Raw genomic sequence first — 18,158 nt, forward strand, 5'->3', positions numbered from 1 at the left:
TAGCATGTGGCTTCTGCTGTCAGTTTCTGACATGGCTCCTGCTGGACCCTTCCCAGTGAGATCAGAATGTGGGGCTTCAAGCTGTTGCCCTGGATCTACCAGCAGCAATGGCCAGTGCACAGATGGCCAGCAGCACTCATAAAACATATCCTATTACATGGGAGCTGGATTTCTTCCCTTCCCCTTGTCCTTTCCAAAAGGATACTGCTTCTCTCTGAAAGACACAAACGAATATTTCCCAGAAATGTAAAAACATGGGAAAATGCTTACCACTGGGCTTCTGGGCAAAAATGGTCAGTGTGTTTCCTCTCACACTATAGTCATGCCCCTCCTGGTAAAGAAAAACCTTCCCAGAAAACGCTTGTGCTGCAGCAGGAGAAACAAGGCTCTGACTAATGCAAAATCAAGTGCAGGAACTCTGCCTGCTGGGAACTGGCTATTGCTAACTTCCCTCCAGCAGCCCATGCTGGCCACTGGCAGTGCTGGCTGAAACATGGAACTTGCAGCAGAGAGAGAAGGAGGCAGGGATCAGGCTGGACCTCATGCAGGCTTTATTTTTGCAAGAGGGGAAGAGAGGCGGGGTAAGAAAAAAGAAAGAAAAAGTGATGCAGGGGTCTGGCTGGATTCCAGCTGCCACACACTGCACCACCAGCTGGTATCCCCGAAGGGCCACCATCTGGCAAATGCCACAGAGATGTCACCTACCTTGCCCCTGCAGCCACTGCTGTCCTGGGGTGCTATTTACCTCAAAAAAGCCATTTTTGCCTTCCATGTTCTTTGCAGAACAAATGCTAAGCACTGCTGGCACCTCGCTCCTTAGCTTGACACCATGGAGATGACTTCTTTAAAAGGCTCTTAAAAGGCTGTGCAGTTGCTTCACAAATAAAGCAGGTACTCAGTGCAAAGGGTGCCATCCTGCAGGGTGCCCCTCCTGGAGCAAGGGTGCTGGGTGCTTTGGGAAGTGGAGCTGAGCTTGCTCAGATGAATGGGAAGCAACCAGCAAAAGGCCTTTGGGAGCAGACAGGAGTGGGGAAGGGATGATGCAAGGAAAAGGTACCGAGGAGATGCTGTCTGAGATCAGGAAGGGCTGGGGGTCCGACACTGCTCTGGGAACTGTTAAAACAGGAAGAGAACATAGAAGAAGCCAAGTATTCTGACTATTGGCATCATGCTGGACAGATTTATTGTCTTTTTTCTGTGAAGTACAATGTAGAAGTCTCATGTTTGAGGAGAGGGGAAAAATTACCAGGCTGTACTGTTGCTTTTTTACAGTCTTAGACTCATCCCTGAAAGTCTGAGGTTTAGTTCTTCCTTCTGGATATCAGGAGTGACTGCAACAGGGTTATATCAGTATAGGACTAGTATACACCGGCATCCCACGTCTTCCTTCCTTCCTTCCTTCCTTCCTTCCTTCCTTCCTTCCTTCCTGCCTTCCTTCCTTCCTTCCTGCCTTCCTTCCTGCCTTCCCTTCCCCTTCCTCCTTCCTCTACCTTCCTGCCTTCCTACCTTCCTGCCTTCCTGCCTTCCTGCCTTCCTTCTGCCTCCCTCCAACCTCCCCCATTAATTCTTACAAAATTTTTAACCAACCTGCCCTGGGACTAACAAAAATGCAGCTCTTCCCCTGACCAAGACAACCTTCAGCATTCCAGAAATAACTTTCCAGCCTCAATGTCTGATCCCACCTGGCTCAAACAGGACCCTCTAAGGACACCTTCCCTTTCACAGCAGCTCCAGTCCCATAAACAAAAGGGACAGGCAGGCCAGTGGCTACTTTCCCTCTGCAGCACCATCAGATGCAGTGCCTTGCCCTTTAGTCTGGCATGGAAAGATGCCAGAGAGTTGCAAAGAGGTTTTCAACTGTGACAAATTGCACTGGTGTCACCTGGCTGGAGCCAGGTGGAGTCTGCCAATGCATGCTGGTGAAAGAACCAGAGCTCCCACTTGAAGCAGTGGCCAGGACCTGGGGCTGTAGAGCACAAACCAGCATTTCAGATAAAAGCAGCAGCAGCAGCAGGATGGATGGATTGTGAGCACAGCTGGAAACAACAAGGCATCCAGTCTTAGCAGGGTATTTTCTGTGGCTGTGGGGTGCCGTACCACTGAGTGCAGCTGGGGCTCGTGGTCCCCGAAGGCACCAAAACTCCTCAAGCTATGGGCAGTGACTGAACTCTCACAATAATGTCCAATATCCAAATGCAGTTCTATTGAGTTCATTTGACTTTCCTCTATGGTATTGAAGAGGAGCACAGCCTGCCTCTCTGCAGCATATGGCTTGACTATCCTACCACAGCCACATCCAAGGAATAGGAGGAAAAAGAGAAAGTGAGAGAAGTCTTCCCAAAGCGTGGGAAAGCAAATGACGCCTGATACTAATTTGATCTGACCTGTTTCCAAAGGCAGTGGAGGACACACCTCTCAGCTCCATCTGTCTCTCTTACTGAAGAGAAGGGACACAGGCACTCCCAGAGAAACCTGTGGGTGTTTTTACAAGAGCAGAGGAAGAACAGGCAGCTGCCATGGATAGAAAGCAGGATTTAAGAGGGAAAATAATCCTGCTTTCTTCATTCATAACCATTTCTACCAAAGCAGAACTTGGCAAGAACATAATATGGGAACAACTATAAGCCAGTTTCCCTCTAATGGGATAAAAATGAAGACTGAGAGGCAAGAGCAGAAGGGTGACAAGGTTATCAGCTTTCCCCAGCAGGATATCTGTCAGCCTTTCTGGATGGAGCTCAAATTCCCTGGCATTTCCTTCTGTAACTCGGTCAGAGCTGCTGCTACTTCTGAACTTGTCACAGAGACCAGTCCCCTTGGACTGCCTCTCAGAGCATCTGTGGCAGCCCTGCACAGCTAATCTGTGCCTATCCCAGTGCTTCCGCTGCAGAAAGCAGCAAAGTGTGCCGCAAAAACCTCGGTGACGCGCCAGGAAAAATTACTGACACCTGAATCTGAATCTGGCAGGTTTGAGACCATTTTGCTTGTGAGAGCAAAGGTTATAAAATCAAACCAAGGACAGTAAGGCATGGTCCAGGGTGGTTGGAATGACAAACACACCGACAGACAATATGCAATTTCACAGGCATCACCTGCCAGAGCTCAAGCTCCTCTCCAGCTCTTCACAGCTTTGTTTCTGCTCTGATAATCACACATGGAAATGAGGCCAATCCCAGTCCCCTGTCCCAATTCTTTTCAGCAGAGAGGGAAGACCCCACACCAGTGTCTTTGGCAAGGTAGGCAGGGGCAGTGAGCAGATGGCGTATCCTATTGTCCAATGTTCCCCCTCATCCCACTCTGTTTATTTCACCCATCAGTCACTGGCAGCAGAAGCGCGGGGGGAAAAACTGCGTCTGATTCACTGGCACAGAGCCCAAGAGGTGCCCTAGCACCCACTCACCACACAGCTTCAGGGCTGCACATCTGGGGACAAGGGTTCCCACAGCTGTCTGGTGCTTGTTCTCCACACAGAGGGGGTCAGGAGCACAGACAGGGATGGAGGGAGGCAAGCACCTCACATGCCTCCTCCGTGCTGGAAACAAAAGAGTGAAAATCTTACAGTGGCATCACTAGTGTGAGAAGAGAGGGGGCTTTATCCCGTGGGGATATGCATAGTGCTCCAAAAAGTCACAAAACAATAGGAAGCCGTCCCATGGATGAGAGGAAGATGTCCAGACGGAGAGCATGGGATGGGTGTCCGAAGAGGCTGTGACAGGGAACTGGCATGTGCACAGATGTGGGGAGATCTGTAACGTGTGCCTCCCCGTGTCCCACTGGGGAAAGGCGGATACCTCCCAAAACCCAGCAAGGGCCTCTGGATCTCCCGCAGGATCCACCACTGGAGGATGTGGGCAACTGGACAACGCTGGGATTTCAGTGGTGCGCGCTAGGACAAGGAGCGCTGGGTTCCCTCACAACCAGCTGCGGGCAAATGCCCTGTTCCAAGCTGGAGAGCCGGAGATGGATACCAGGGAACAGGGAGGGCGGTCCCTGGTGCACGAGGTCAGCACCGCGGTGTCGTTGGGCTCCGGTGCTCCAGCGGCCCGGGGCACGGGGGTTGGTGAATTTGCGAGTCCTCAGCTGCACCCGCGGGGTCCCGCGCCATGAGCCCGGCTTCGGGGGCGGGCCGACTGGACGCTCCGGCTCCGCCTTAGCGGGAGGGCGCGCTGGGTTGCTGGGGCGGGGCGCGGGCGGTCCCCGGGCCCGCGGTGCCGCTCCCCGTTGCGGGCGGGCCCGCGGTGCCGAGAGGGGACCGGCTCCGCCACAGCCCGGGCCGGCCGCGCGCACGCGCAGGACGCGTCGCCCCGGGAAGAAGGGGGACGGGCGCTGCCCGCGCCTGCGCGGTGCGGCGGAGGGCGCCATGTTGGCGGGGCGGGCTGCGCGGTGGCGGTGAGCGCTCGGGGCCGCCGCGTTCGCTCCCCGTCTCCGCCCGGGGCCCGGGGGGTCGCGGCCGAGCGGGGCCTCCCCTGGCACCATGAGTGGCGGCGGAGGCGGGCGGGTGTGCGACCTGTCGCGGCGCAACCCCCAGGAGGACTTCGAGCTCATCCAGCGCATCGGTAGCGGCACCTACGGCGACGTTTACAAGGTGGGCTCTGCACCGCGACCCGGCGGGGGTGCCGCCTGTGTCCCCCTCTCCGCTGTCAAGCGCCCCGGTCCTCCAAAATCTGGGAGGGCTTCCGTCGCCCAGCGGCGTGCCCTGGCCCTCCCGAGGGCGGCGAGGCCGCCCCGCTCCGGCGGGGTCTGCGCCGCCGCACCGGCACGGCCCCGGTGGGCGCCCGGCCCTTGCCGCCCCCCCCGGCCGCGTCCCCCGGGAGGCAGAGCCGGGCGAGGGGGCGACCCCCGGGGCCGGAGGGCGGTGCGGGACTGGCCCCGTCCCGGCTTCCGGCGGCCGTGGAGCCGCCCCGGCGGCCGGCTTTGGCCGCTGCTGCTCGGTGCCGGCTCGGGCGGCTTGTCACGGGCGGAACTTGGGGTCGGGTCTCTTCCAGAGCGAGCCGGGGGGTGTAGGGGTGTGGGGAGCTTACTAGCTCCGTTCCAGCCCAAATGTCATCGTATTAGTCCCGGTCGCTGCTCCCGTCGCCGTCTTGTGTGGGAATGCCGGTGTTTTGTGTTTGTGTCGGTGTGGGACGTGAGTGTGACCCTGCGGAGGGCGAACTGTTGTCGTTAGGATGGGAATCTTTCAGAATTCCGACCTAACTTCAGCAAGCGTAGGAGAATCAAAGCTAAAGCAAAAGCAGCCGAAGATAATTTAGGTTGGTTTTTCCTTTTTTTTTGTGGGGTTTTATAATGCATCTTGTAATTTTTGTCTGCTCTGCCAGTGTATGTTGTTATTTATGTATCCAGCTGGCTGTTGGGATGTGGCAGCCTCTCCCTGGGATAGGATGACGCTGGTTGTAACCTGCTCTTGTGTGGCCTTGGAGCAGAGGGGAGAGCTGAAGTTGGTCGTGTGCAGCCTGGTGGAAGCATTGTTTGAATTGTGTACTTTCCAAGCATCTTCTTGGCCTGTTTTTGTCATCACAGGGCTTGTGTGAGGGAACTTGAATTGGGAGGTTGGAGTGTAGGGAAACATGCAGAGCCATTCCACAGTTTGAGGTGCACAGAGCTGGTCCTAATGCTGCCTTTCACTTTATGTGAATGAAGCCTAGAATGAAGTCTTGTTGGAGTTGGGCTGATTTTGGTTTAATCTCATCTCTCTTAAATGTCATGGAAGTTTCAGGACCTAAATCCTCTTGTTATTGCACTCTTGGTGTGCTAACTCCCTGCTTTATTAATTGTTTAATTGAAAGGATGTTTTGTGTTGTTTGCCCCACCTTGCTAGCTTTCTTTGAGTATTTGTGTACTGTGCTGACCTTTTACTTGTCCAGGTCTGCTTGCCGTATGCTCTGGGTTTTTGTTTTTCTGCGAACTGTTTTATGTTGTGTGTGTATCTTTCTGCTGCAGGTTTAGCTGGCATATTGACTCTGATACCTTATCAATTGGATTTTGTTTCAATGTTCTGTATGTGACTGAAGGATGTGAATTAACCAAGTCATCTGTCTTTTTGGTTTCATTTTAAGGACGTTACCTTCAACCACAGAGTTTGGAATATTTACGTATGCAATACCACTGTGCATGTGAAACCTGTTAAAGATTTGTGAAGGTTTCCTTGATGTTTATCACACTTAGATTGCAGTAACCTTCAGTTTGGCACTGCTTGTGACTTTTTCTTGTTCGAGGCACAGAGTGGATTTGATGCTTTCAGTGTGCCTGTACCAGCTGAGATAGATGGTGATATAGCAGGACCAGGATGCACTAGGCTGGTATTAGAATTATTTCTTCTAGATGAGAGGTAAGTGTTTTCTAAATAGATTGTGGACTCTGGAGGGAAAATGAGAGGTGCTTTTCTCTTGTGTGGGTTATTGCCTGTTTCATTCTGAGGCAAGGTCTTGCCCAAGGTGTCTTCAAAGTGAAGCATAAAAGTAGCCCAAAAGCAACAATGAAAGCCAGTTACTTCTAATGTGACAAGTAGTAATATTGTCTGAAGTGTCATCCACATGTGAGCTTACTAATGCCTTATCTTATGTTTGTGAGTGGTTTCAGAAAGCCCCTTTCTTTTGCCTTCACCTGTCACCTGTAGGTGAACTTTGAGGTGGATGAAATAATTGTGTGGAGCTGAAATCAGCTGTGTGCCAACAGTGCTCATCAGTGGTGGGGTTTCAGCAGAGTGCTTGGGCAGCTTCAAGCTGTAATTTGTGGTTTCGCCCCCTTAGCAGAGAGAGCCACGTAGGAAAGTGTTTCTGCCGTTAGCAAGCAGGGATTATTGCCTTAATAAGCTGACAGTCTTGTTATGTTGAGTCTTGCTAAATGCTGACTTTCTGCAACCTTGTTTCCTGGCAAAGCATTTAGGAGCTGAATGCAGAGCAGAGTGACATCTACTTCTCTTACTCTGTTATAGTTGAACTGAGCTAGGGCAGGCCATGGTTTAAATATTTGTTTGTTTAGAAAAAACCAAAAAACAAGAGGCTGAGTCGCGGGTCTGGAGTTTACTGAATTTGACCTAAGAGCTGATGGTGGGGACTGAACTACAGAGGTTGGAAGGAAAGGAGGATGTGGTCAGATGGATACAATCTTGCTGCTGTGAGTCCTGCTCTCTAGGCTGGTATCTGGAAAGGGCCATGTCAGTGCTCTGCCGGTACGGATTTTTGGCTCAAGCCAATATTTTACAATTGTCTGCACTCCCACCAAGGTTCAGCTTTCAAAAGGGCCTTGGAGCAAATCATAATGGATTCATTGCAAGAAAGGTAATGGGTAACATGTCATGCCATTAAGCTCTCTATCAAATATTCACAGTCAACAATAATGTGTATATTCTAGCTAGCACCAGTGCAAATTTGTTGTAAGAGATGAAGTGTTATGTGAATTGCTTAGTTCTTCATGTATTCCTTGTGTGAGTAATTTCTGGTTTTTGTATTTCTATATTTCATTTTTGCAAAGAATTTAGTTGTATACAGTGGTCAGCAAAATGTAAGAGAAGAATTAGGGTTTATTGATTGTGAATCAGAGATAATGTCCTGTCCTGCTCAGTTTCAGGAAATATTCCTTAAGTCAGATGAGGTAGTTGCTTAATTTTGTTTGCTCTGCATTTATCCTTCTCACATTTAGGAAGACATTTCTGTCTCTTGCTATGAAATTGGTATTCTAACAATCCCTAGTCCCAGATACTCTGTAAGTTGTGCCTTTTTTTAAGGTTTGTGTCACAAATGCTTTCACAGGGTTTTCTGACAGAGACTGTGTTGTTAGGTTTCCTGTTTGTCCCTATCCCTGTATGTTTGGTTTTGGTAGTAACTGCACAGGGCTTGGAAGTATTTTCTGAGGTGATTGTAGGTCCATTTTGTTAATGTGATTCATTTATATCACAGCATACCTTTATTAAACCAAAGCAATGATTTTTTTTTTTAAAGGTTGAACTTCATTTGTCATCTCACAGGTCATTTGTCTAGTGCAGGTGGACCCTTCCAAAGATTTTCAGCACCTTACTGCTAAAAAGGCCTTTATTTTGCTGAAATTCGAACAGTTGTGATAATTAGCGAGATTATTGTTCCTGCAGAGTTATATATTATACTGTGTTTGTCTTCTTTCAGTTCTTTTTGGCATTTATGGCTTCAGCCAGATAACAAATGAAGACAGCATAACTCATTGGGGTGCACGTTGTTTGAGGTCTCATTTTTCAAAAAGGAAAGCCAGATTTTTGTTCACCAGCCCTTCAGCAGGGAGGATGGTTTTGGTGAGGGAAGTAGTGTATCCACCAGCCTAACTGCCCGATGCTGAAAACTTCAGCTTCTGTGGGTATCTCTGGAGAGCAGCTGGTGACTATTACTGCTTTCTGCTGCCATCCATATTTTGGGGTGTCTGGTTGCTGGTAGAGCTTCTGTGTGTTGCTGGAGAAGAATGTGTCCAGGTCAGATGAACCTGAATTTTGATGAACTTCGAATTTTTGGTGTCCTCTTCTCTACATGTGTGTGCCCTTGCTTCTATTTCTTGGGGTGATCCACTAGGGCATCAATTCTTCTTCAGTTTGCTGCTTCTGAAATGTTGAAACCATGCTTTTTGATAGGCATTTTAGTCTTCCATTCTTCCTGATTGACATTACAGCTTTTGAAAGTTTCTTCACTTTGTTAGGAATAAAGGCCTATGTTTTGACATCTTTCTGTTCATCTTTAATTGGTTTTTGAAGCTTGTCAGGTAGGCAGAGAGGGAGGTGGATGTTTTGCCATCCTGTTTTTACAGCACTGAATAAGTGCTATAGGGCTTCATTTCTGGGACTGTGGTTTCCTTAACCAGTAATCTGTGCCTTGCACAAAGGTTTTTGTTTAACATCAACTTTATCAAAGCATTGCTTTCTAAAATTGTCACTCTGTTGGGTTGTCGTATTACACTTTCTACCAGAATGTGGAAGCTAATTATTTATAGCTGGGGGAGGTGTGAGGGTTTGAGAGAGACTGAAGAGAAGGGCTCTAAGGGCTGGGGAGTCGCTTGGGTGCGTTTTCCTGTAGAGTGGAGCTAATCAGGCTCAGGAAGCCTCTTTGTATACTGGGACCAGTTTTCCCATGGAGTAGTAACCTGTTTAGAAATCATTTTGTTCAATAGTTCACACAGGAAGTGGTCAAAACCAGAAGCCTCTGTCTTACACTTTTGCTTTTTTGGCTTTGTTGCAGCATTATATGCTTTATATTATCAGTTTCCATTTGAAGGATAATCAAAGCCTGACAGTTTTTAGCTTTTATTTCTAGTTGGTGGTGATTTTTAATATAAATTTTTTTTCTGATATCCTGCTGTTGTTAGAGAGTACACTAGTAATTATTTCCTGTTTAATTAGGTAGTGCTCCTTCAGCTTGACCTAGCAGTTGAAACTCCTGCTCTGATGGCAGTCTAGATCTCTGGAAGACTATCTTTCTTTCAGCTGCTGATAGAATTAGCATCCTTCTATAGTTTTCTAGAGCAGACATCCTATAAATGCTGTATACATTTGGTAAAGTGTCTTTAGATGAAGGCATTGTAGGCTAATCTTTGCCTCTGGAAAACCTGTATTTCCATTGGCACAGTGAAATGTGCATTTGAAGGATCCTGCTCATGGAAATGTGGAGAGGGGTGCTGCATCACAAAGGCTGGGAATTAGAGCAGGTAAGAGTGTAATTGGTAACAAAAAATGAGCCAGGGTTTTCTTACCCGAGCCTCTTCAAAATTTTAGTTGCAATTTGTCAGCTCAGAAATACTTGTTTGAAATCATTCTTCACCCACTTACTGCTTATTGATTTTCCAGTCTCAAAACCCATAAGGAACTGGCAATTTTTTTTCAGTGGGATTTTCCTAAATAAAAGTCTAAGACAGTGTCATCCACATTCTGAGATGCTGTGTGGTACATACTTAGGCACCCCCAAATTCAGGGTCACAGCCAGCTCCAACAGGTGCTGAAAACCATATGGTGCTTCAGTACATTCTGTCTCTCATTCAAGTGAGCTTGGAGGAGGAATTGCTTCACAGCTGATTATTTGAAAGGTGTTTGAGATCTAGTAAAACCTGTCAGGGGTATCTTATTCCCATCCCTAGCCTTTACAAGGAGCCCTTGTGTCACTACAATCAGAATAATCTTTTTGTTACTCAGATTAACAAAGACAATTCATATTCGTGATGTTGATAACACCTTCAATGCTGATAACCCAAATGGAACAAGATGCAAAATTATAACTTATACAGGTTCTCAACTTGGAGTCATGTTTTTTTAATCTATGCCCTTAAGCACAGGGCAGCCTGCTGTTGCTGAAGGTATTGGTGGCCTACATTAAATCAGATTTTCTTCCTCCTTTGTGGCTTTCATAAGCCCAGGAAAACTTTCTGTCACAGTGTCTCCATAATGACCTATGGAGCCATAGTCAGTGACACAAACTCCTGACAGATGGACATAGTATTGTTAAAAATAAATAAAACAAAAAACTCATGAGCAGGGGTTCTGAGGTCTGTGAAATGTTTCCATTCTGGCTTGTGCAGAGTGTGTCACTTCAGGATTTTCTCACTTGTATCCACTACAGTTGTATCTCATTGATCATATTATTAGTACAAGTTGCCCTAAAACAGGTCTGTAAGTGTTAACAAATCCCCCTGATAATCACAGGTCAGCTTTGTTAAAGCTTCAGTAACTTTTCTTGTTTGTCTTGGAGGTTAAAAATGCTGATGTTTGATTAATGAACATTTTGCTTCTGTTTGTTTCTTGCTGTGAAGAGAGTATGTTAGGAAAAGAAATAAGGAGTAAAAATCCTAGCTCATGCTTCAGTGGTGGCACTTTCTCATGTGTTGCCTTTATTCTCTGGTACAGATGAAAGGAACTCATGTTTTTGCTGTTCTAAATGTCTATGCATCTTTTTTCCACCAGTGATGGTTGGCGATATTGCTGCCATTGGTGAGGTGGATAAATAATGACTTACAGGGAAGGCTGCCAGAGAAAATTTATTTGTTAACTGGTTTTTTCCGCAGTCAGTCAGATTTGGACTACTCCTTAACGTCCATAGGATTCCCACTGGTCTCAGAATCTCTCTGCCTGCAAATGATTTGCAAATGCCAGCACTCCCAGCATTGCAGCAGTGTTGCCCCACCAGAGAACAGTGAGAAGCTTGAGATAGCTGTCCAAGGAGTGAGCTGAGTAAATCTCCAAACACAGGAGTACCCTCTGCATTATTTCCCAGCTTTATTCTTGTTTACTTTTTATAGTCTTAGGGGTATTTTCCCCTCCACTTTTGATTCCACAACTGGGTCCCAAGCTGCCGTGTAACAAACCTTGCACATACTTGGTGAGTCCATAAAGGCTCTGAGTTCCTGATTTCCTGAAGTGACTTAAATGAGACTATTAGCAGCTTACAAGGTGGATCCCTGGCTACATGTGTTAGGTTCTGTAATTACGGCCTTTGCAAAAGCAGGCTCTGAGCCCTGTGTAGGGGTAGCCTGGGCACTGCAATCTGTACTCCTACAGGTAGCAAGCCTCCCCTGGGGAGAGGGGGAGAGAAGAGGCTGTAGCTGGGCATCCTTCGGGAGCTGCTGCTGCTGCTTTAGTGATGGGAAGCAGCTTTGCTGCCTTCTCTCCGTGGTTGGGTGCAGGGGCACAGAAATTCTCTGAAAGCCCCGGGCAAATGGCTTCTTGGCTTTCAGTTAATGGTCCAATTGTACAGTTGTAGAAGAGAAATAATTTTTACAGTAATTTATGTTGCTTTGTAATGGCTTTTCAAAAAATGTAGCTTCCTTAGTTGCTCAGTAGAGCTGAGGCCTTAGCAGGACAGAGCTCTGTTGGTCAGAGCATGGTGCTATTGGCATCGAGGTTGTGGGTTTGATCCTTCTATGGATCATTCACTTAGGAACTGGACTTGATCCTTGTGGATCCCTTCCAATTCAGAACATTCCATGTGTGAAAATGCAGTGAAGCTCCTGAGTCATTGCTGCTGCAGTTGGCTGCTGTGTGTCTAAAGGGAATGTTTTGAGGGGAATGCTCCCTAACTCCTTTATTACTGCCTTGCTTTTTTCAAGCTTCTGCAGCTGTTGTTTTTGGAGAAGAAGGTTCAAGGGATCTTACACATAGCAAAATGAAGAAGAGGCATTGCATTGCTCATCTGGGAGTCTTGCAAGTGGTTCCACACACTGCAGAGCACAGCCCTTGCTGTGCCCTGGATCCCTTGGCTGCTGAGAGACTCATGTGTGTTACACCTGCTTTTCGGACTCTCAGTGGTTGGTTTGTTTATGGGTTTTCACACAGAAGCACAGTGTGGTTGAGGGCTTGCATGATTCAAGTGTTGTGTGGCATTGTAGCTTCCTGAGCAGACTTAAAGCTTCAGCTCTCAGTATAAATCGGCTGTTTAATGTTCCCCAAGAAGTGGTTACACTGTGTTAAACCCTTGTGTGCCTCAGTTGCTCTTTGACTACTGCTGTCAGAGAATATCAAGTCAAGAATGCAGAGGTGGGTGCTGCATTCTGATCTCTAAATACTCCTTTTTTGTTTTTTTATAGGCTAGAAATGTCAACACGGGTGAGCTTGCAGCAATTAAAGTAATAAAACTAGAACCAGGTAAGTGGTTTCCTAACTAAGGATGCAGAAACTAAATATTTTTGTGCTTAAGATAACAATTGTACAAAATCAATCAAGTCCACTTATTGAAAGAAGGTGTAGGAAAAAGTACACTGTTCTAAAAAAAAAGTATGCTGTTCTGGTGTAGGAAAAAGTATAACTGTTCTACAAAACAAAACATGGCAAACAAGATGTAAGAGGAAAAATGTAATTGGAGAACAGTTAAGCGAAAACTGATTAAAATTTCATTGAGAATTGTGGGGTTTTTTGTCCTGTGTTTGACCCATGTGTTATAAAAATTTCTGGAACACAAGAAGACAGCAAGGCAAAAAAGAACTTGCCTGGAAAAAGAGTAGAGGAAGAACTAAAAAGAAGAGTGAAATAGTAGCTGACCATTAGTATCTGGGAGTTGAGTACATTTCCTGAAAATCTTTTGGAGAGTCTGATTAGGACTTCACTGCTAGATTTATGCTTGCACTGTGCTTCTGTGGTGATTTCACAAAGCACATGTGCCCTACAGAGCAGTTCTCAGCCTGCAGTCTGTTCTGTTAATAAGAGAAGGCCTGTTGTATAGGATTAATCTGGGAAATAAAACATCCAGACTTTTTTGTCTAACTTCTAACTGCTGGTGTTCCATTTCCAGATTTAATGTTGGGGTGTGTGTAATATTTTAACTACCTGGTTTGATCCTTAAGGTCTGTGTGGGCAAGAAGGGAAAGAAGGTATTAAGTTTTTTCCATTTTTTCCCCTTACACTTCTGGATGGGGTTAGAAATGTTGTGTTTTCACAGTACATACACGTTTAAAAGTTCAAGACAGGACAGTATGTTACTAGGTAGTTCAAAAAGTGTATGTTAATCACACTTCTTTTCTTCACACTGAAAGTGTGATCTCAGATGCTCCTGTCTAGTTATGCTTCTTTGTTTTCCTTACGTCAGTTCCCATTGCTGGAGTCCTTGGCTGTGCATGATATGGGTTATCAGTCCAGCTAACTGTGCTGTGGGCAAGCATGGGGATGCCCTGCAGCTGGGGGAACTTGCCCCCATGCTGTGGTGATGGGTGAACTTGCACTCTAAGTATTTTTTGGCAGCCTTTGGATGCCTGAGTGGAGCTCAGAGAGTAGACTTCAGCTGCCTGGTTTTGAAAGTTTTGCAGATCAGTGTACAGTGTGCAGACTGAGAGCTAACAATGTTTAGGGACTTGTTTTAAGGCTTTATGCTACTTTTATTTCAAATGCAGTGAAAATGCTGGTTACACACTGGAGGAATTATGTCCTTTCAGGGAGGTCCATATGTGAAAATAAATTCCTCTGTTCTTTAGTCTGTGTGTGTTTAAAAGTCTAGCCAGGAAGCCATCAGCAACACACTACAGATAGATGTTAACTTGCAGCTTATGATTTGAAATTTGCTATCAGTTAAATAAAATACATGGGAGTATCATATTTCTGCTTATAAATAACTCAATGGTGGATAGGTCATCAGTATGTTAATATACTGGGAAAAACATAAAACATTCCCAAAAGAAAAACATCTCAGCTGTGTGTTAAGTTTCACACATGATTTTCTCAGTATACATATCTGTAAGAACCTTTAATAGAAAGACTGGGACAACCATGGTACCAAATGGTGAGATCCAGGTAAATGTCACCCCTGTGTCAATGTTTTCTGGATGTGAGTTACAGTCCATAAATTTACATTCTTGTGGAGTCTGCTGAAATGTTGCAGCAGGAGTCTACTAGTGACTGGTTTTGGGATTTTTTTTTTTTTTTGCTTAGGAAGATGAGCTAACGAGAATGGGCATGTGGCCAAAAATAGCAAAGTTTTGTTGTGTTTTTAGGAACCCAGGCTATTGGCAGGGCTTATGCAGATGGACACAGTGGGGTCTCAGGGAAAATAAGGACTTGAGAAGGAGCTATGGCCAGTATTGTAAGAGCTATCAGCAGATATGAGGTCCATCTGTCCCAGAATGCAAGTTCAGAATATTGTTACTTATTACTAAGCCCTTGCTAATAAATACTTATTTACAGCTGATTTATGTCTGTGAAACTTGCAGATAATTAGTCTTAATTGCTAAGAATGTTTATTTTATAAACATGTGCTGAAAGTTAAGATGTGACTATAACGCAGGCCAAAGAAAATACTCGTTCTACTGCATTTCAGGAGAAGATTTTGCTGTTGTGCAGCAGGAAATCATTATGATGAAAGACTGTAAACATCCGAACATTGTTGCTTATTTTGGCAGCTATCTCAGGTACAGTTTGTTTCTTTTGTTCACTTAAAAATGTGTCCCTGTCCCCTTGTAAAGGACAAATCTATAAGGTGACATAGGCAAAATATAATTTACCAAATATTATCCACTTGTGTATTTTTTTCATTCACCTTCAAATATCTTCTATTTACTACAGTGTCTCTCTCTAAATAATCTTTCTTCGAGCAAAATTGTTCAGTGACCACATAGTCCTGTTTTCTTGCAAATAAGTTGATGCTTAAAAGCTTTGAATCTAATATATAAGTGGAAAATTAAGCAGAAGTATGTCAAGTATGAAGTGTCTGTGTATATAGTATCTTTTAAATCTGTTTCAGTAGAATGTCTGTTTTTCCAACATGTGAACTTCTGACCAGAATGTGAAGGTTTTGTGTTTGTTTCTGGAGGTGAGGTTATTTGCCTTGTAGAAACATTGACAAATGTACTCAATTGTCTTACCAACTACTTCTTTTAACCAGTCATAGTGGGAACAGATTGCTTAGCATAATTAATAAAAAGCTGCTTCTGGTGATCTTTTAAATTTCATGTGAAAACAGTGCAGAAACAACTGCTGTTGTTGCACTCAACTTTCTTGACCATTTTTGTATTGAAACACTGCCTCTTCTGTACTCAAGCTGGAGGTGAGAGTGCTTCTTTTTTTGTCTGGGCAATCAAGTCACTGTCTTTGAGATCTTTTGCTGCCTGACCATTGGTTTTTCAAGCATATTTCAGTGCTAAGAATAAAGAAAATACCATTGTCCAATACTTGCTAGTCATCAGCATCTTGTTCCCCAAGGATTTCTTCTGTTTGTGTAGGGATTTTTCAGACGGTGACATTTCTGCCTTCCTGTTGGCCTGGGTGTTAAGTTGGAGACCCTCAATGGTACTGTTGGTCTTGTCTCTGTTTTGCTTGCTGCTCAGGCCATATGCTCTGTAGAAAGACTCTGCACTGTTACTCTTGGTTCTTAGAGGGATCTTCACCTGTCTCAAGTGCTTAGGCACAGTGATAGAAGGCTAGATTGAAACTAAGAAATGTAGTCATCTAGTCACCTCTTCTGATCATCTTATGTTCTTTTTCTGTTTTCTGTAGGGCTTTTGCACACTGGGAAGTGAATGCCCAATAAGCAAATGAGAATTTGCAACACTTTAATGCTTCATGTCTCTTACTTTGCTGGGAGAGTTCTGGCTTCTTCCCACTTCCACAGTGCTGCTGCTTTTGGCAGCAAACAGGATGCAGCCACATGGGCCCATGAGTGCCCCCAAAAGTGTCCCTGTTTTGAGTCCTGCATCATTGTGGGGAACAAAGAAGAGACTTGGAGATGTCTCTTCAGTGGTTCTTTCTTACTCAGTTTTCTTGCATTGGTTGTCATACTGCTTCTGTGTCTGTCTTTAGTCAGTTATTTCAGTGGAAAGTTTTAATATTATTTCAAGCAAGGCTTTAATTGAGCCTTTGAAATGTATGGAGTTAACAGAGAGGGAATTCTGCTGCCTAAAACTCCTGTAATGCTTGGACAATACCTTTCCAACCCATAGAGGAAGCAGCTGGAAATGTAGCTTTGAGGACCTTGTGCACTCTGGACATAAAAGGGGAGGACATCCAAGAAAGACAGAATTCTCCTTGGAGCAGCAGCTATTCTAGCTGTCACCTGCTGGTGAGAACGCTTGGCAGTTTGCAGCTCAGGAGATAAGCTCAGCGCTTCCACCATTGCCTTAGAGAAACCCTGTCACAAATGTCTCAGCTGTTCTAACAGAGCCGTGTGAGTGCAAGACACACAAGACCAGGTCATCAGGGAGCTGCAGAACAGCCATCAGTCTTTCTTTTGGTTCTCCTGTGTTACTGTCTGCTCTAAGGTGGATGTATGGGATTTTTTTCCCACCTGAGTACTTTGATGGCCAGGAATGCCTAGGCAAGTCCCAGATTTTTTGCTCTGCACAGGGCCTTTTTGTGGCCACATCTTACCAATGGAAATTACTGAGTGAAAATAGAGTTAATGGCCATTTAAATCCTTCAGCCTGTTGTCTATTCTTGAAAAGCACCTTTTGTGGAGGTACAGTGAATCACACTGAATTGATTCCCTTAGTAAGGGAAGAAGAGCTAAATAACTTCCCTTCTGACCCTGCCACCAAAAATATCCATAGGTTTTTTTGAAGGAAAAGACTTTATCTGAGCAGGTACTTACCCACAGCATGGGCTGTGCTCTGCCTAGCTTTGACTAAATCACTGCTGTTTCACTTAATTTGCTGTGAAAGAAATTTAGTTGAGAGACTCCTGGGGCTTTTTGGTTTGTATTTTTTCTTGTTTGTGTTAACTCCTATGCTATGAAAAAAGTGGAGAAGTGAAAATAAGGAAGAAATAAGAACCCACATCTGTTTTGTCTCTACTCTCAGAAAAATGTATTTCAACAAAAATCAGTGTGAATGTTTCACTAGTACTGTTTTTATTGCTTCATTAAAGTAGAATATTTTTGGCTTTTTCATTAGTTACTGTTTAGACAGTGAAGTATCACATAAGGACTAAATTATACTCATTATTTGACTTGTACTTTCTATAATACAGAGCATGTTGTGTTGTGCTTTATAGTGTTTGAGTCCTCTGACTTATCTTTTACAAGTGCTCTGCAAATCTGACAGCTAATGAATGGTTTTATTCACTCTTTAGACGAGACAAGTTATGGATCTGCATGGAGTTCTGTGGAGGTGGCTCTCTACAGGATATTTATCATGGTATGTCAAGACTTTATTCCTTAAAATCTAAGTACAGCTTATTTTCAAAAATTGAAATGATTGCAGTGTTTTGGAATTAGAGGAGGAATCCTAATTTTAGTATCCATAATAATTCATTGAAGGTCAATTTTAGCTTATCTTTTACTTAATTGGTATAGATTTTGTAAACAACATTAGTGGGGCGGGGCAGGGGGGTGTGCTGCAGAAGTTATTTCCATCCTTCAGAGGCTCACATGCCTGTCACTGCTTTTCAAGGGCTGTAAAATTTTTGGCAATATTTGTAAAATATTTTACAATCTTACATTGTAAAAGGAAAAAATTGATGTCTTGATGTGCTGTCTTGCTTCATAGCCATTCTGTTTCTGAGCTTTTGAACTGTGTTTTAGTATAATCTATACCACTTCCTACAGAAACCTAGGTATGTGGATTGATTAGCATGGATGCTCTTGTCCTTTGTAAACTGTTTGGATGTTTGCATACCAGTATTGTATTCCATGAGGGTATTTTTATTTTTTTTTAGGGTTTTTTTAAGCTGGATGTGTGACATGTGAAAAGCAAAGGTGGTCTCTATATTTGCTTTAGGCTTGGCTTCAGTGAGCAGTCAAAGAAACAAG

General features: G+C 44.9%; 1 protein-coding gene across 3 annotated transcripts in view; it reads left to right on the plus strand.

The window, feature by feature from the left end:
* The first annotated feature begins 4,356 nt into the window (after positions 1 to 4,356).
* Positions 4,357 to 18,158, plus strand: part of MAP4K3 (mitogen-activated protein kinase kinase kinase kinase 3) — a 65,464-nt gene continuing 51,662 nt past the window's right edge. For all 3 annotated transcript variants that reach the window (XM_030944266.1, XM_030944267.1, XM_030944268.1), the window contains exons 1-4: positions 4,357 to 4,582; positions 12,520 to 12,577; positions 14,736 to 14,826; positions 17,480 to 17,544. In XM_030944266.1, the coding sequence (XP_030800126.1) occupies positions 4,472 to 4,582; positions 12,520 to 12,577; positions 14,736 to 14,826; positions 17,480 to 17,544 (325 nt within the window). In that variant the 5' untranslated portion in view covers positions 4,357 to 4,471. The remainder of the gene's footprint in view (positions 4,583 to 12,519; positions 12,578 to 14,735; positions 14,827 to 17,479; positions 17,545 to 18,158) is intronic.

This window comes from Camarhynchus parvulus, chromosome 3 (assembly GCF_901933205.1).
Source record: "Camarhynchus parvulus chromosome 3, STF_HiC, whole genome shotgun sequence".
In the NCBI taxonomy this organism is placed as follows: domain Eukaryota; kingdom Metazoa; phylum Chordata; class Aves; order Passeriformes; family Thraupidae; genus Camarhynchus; species Camarhynchus parvulus.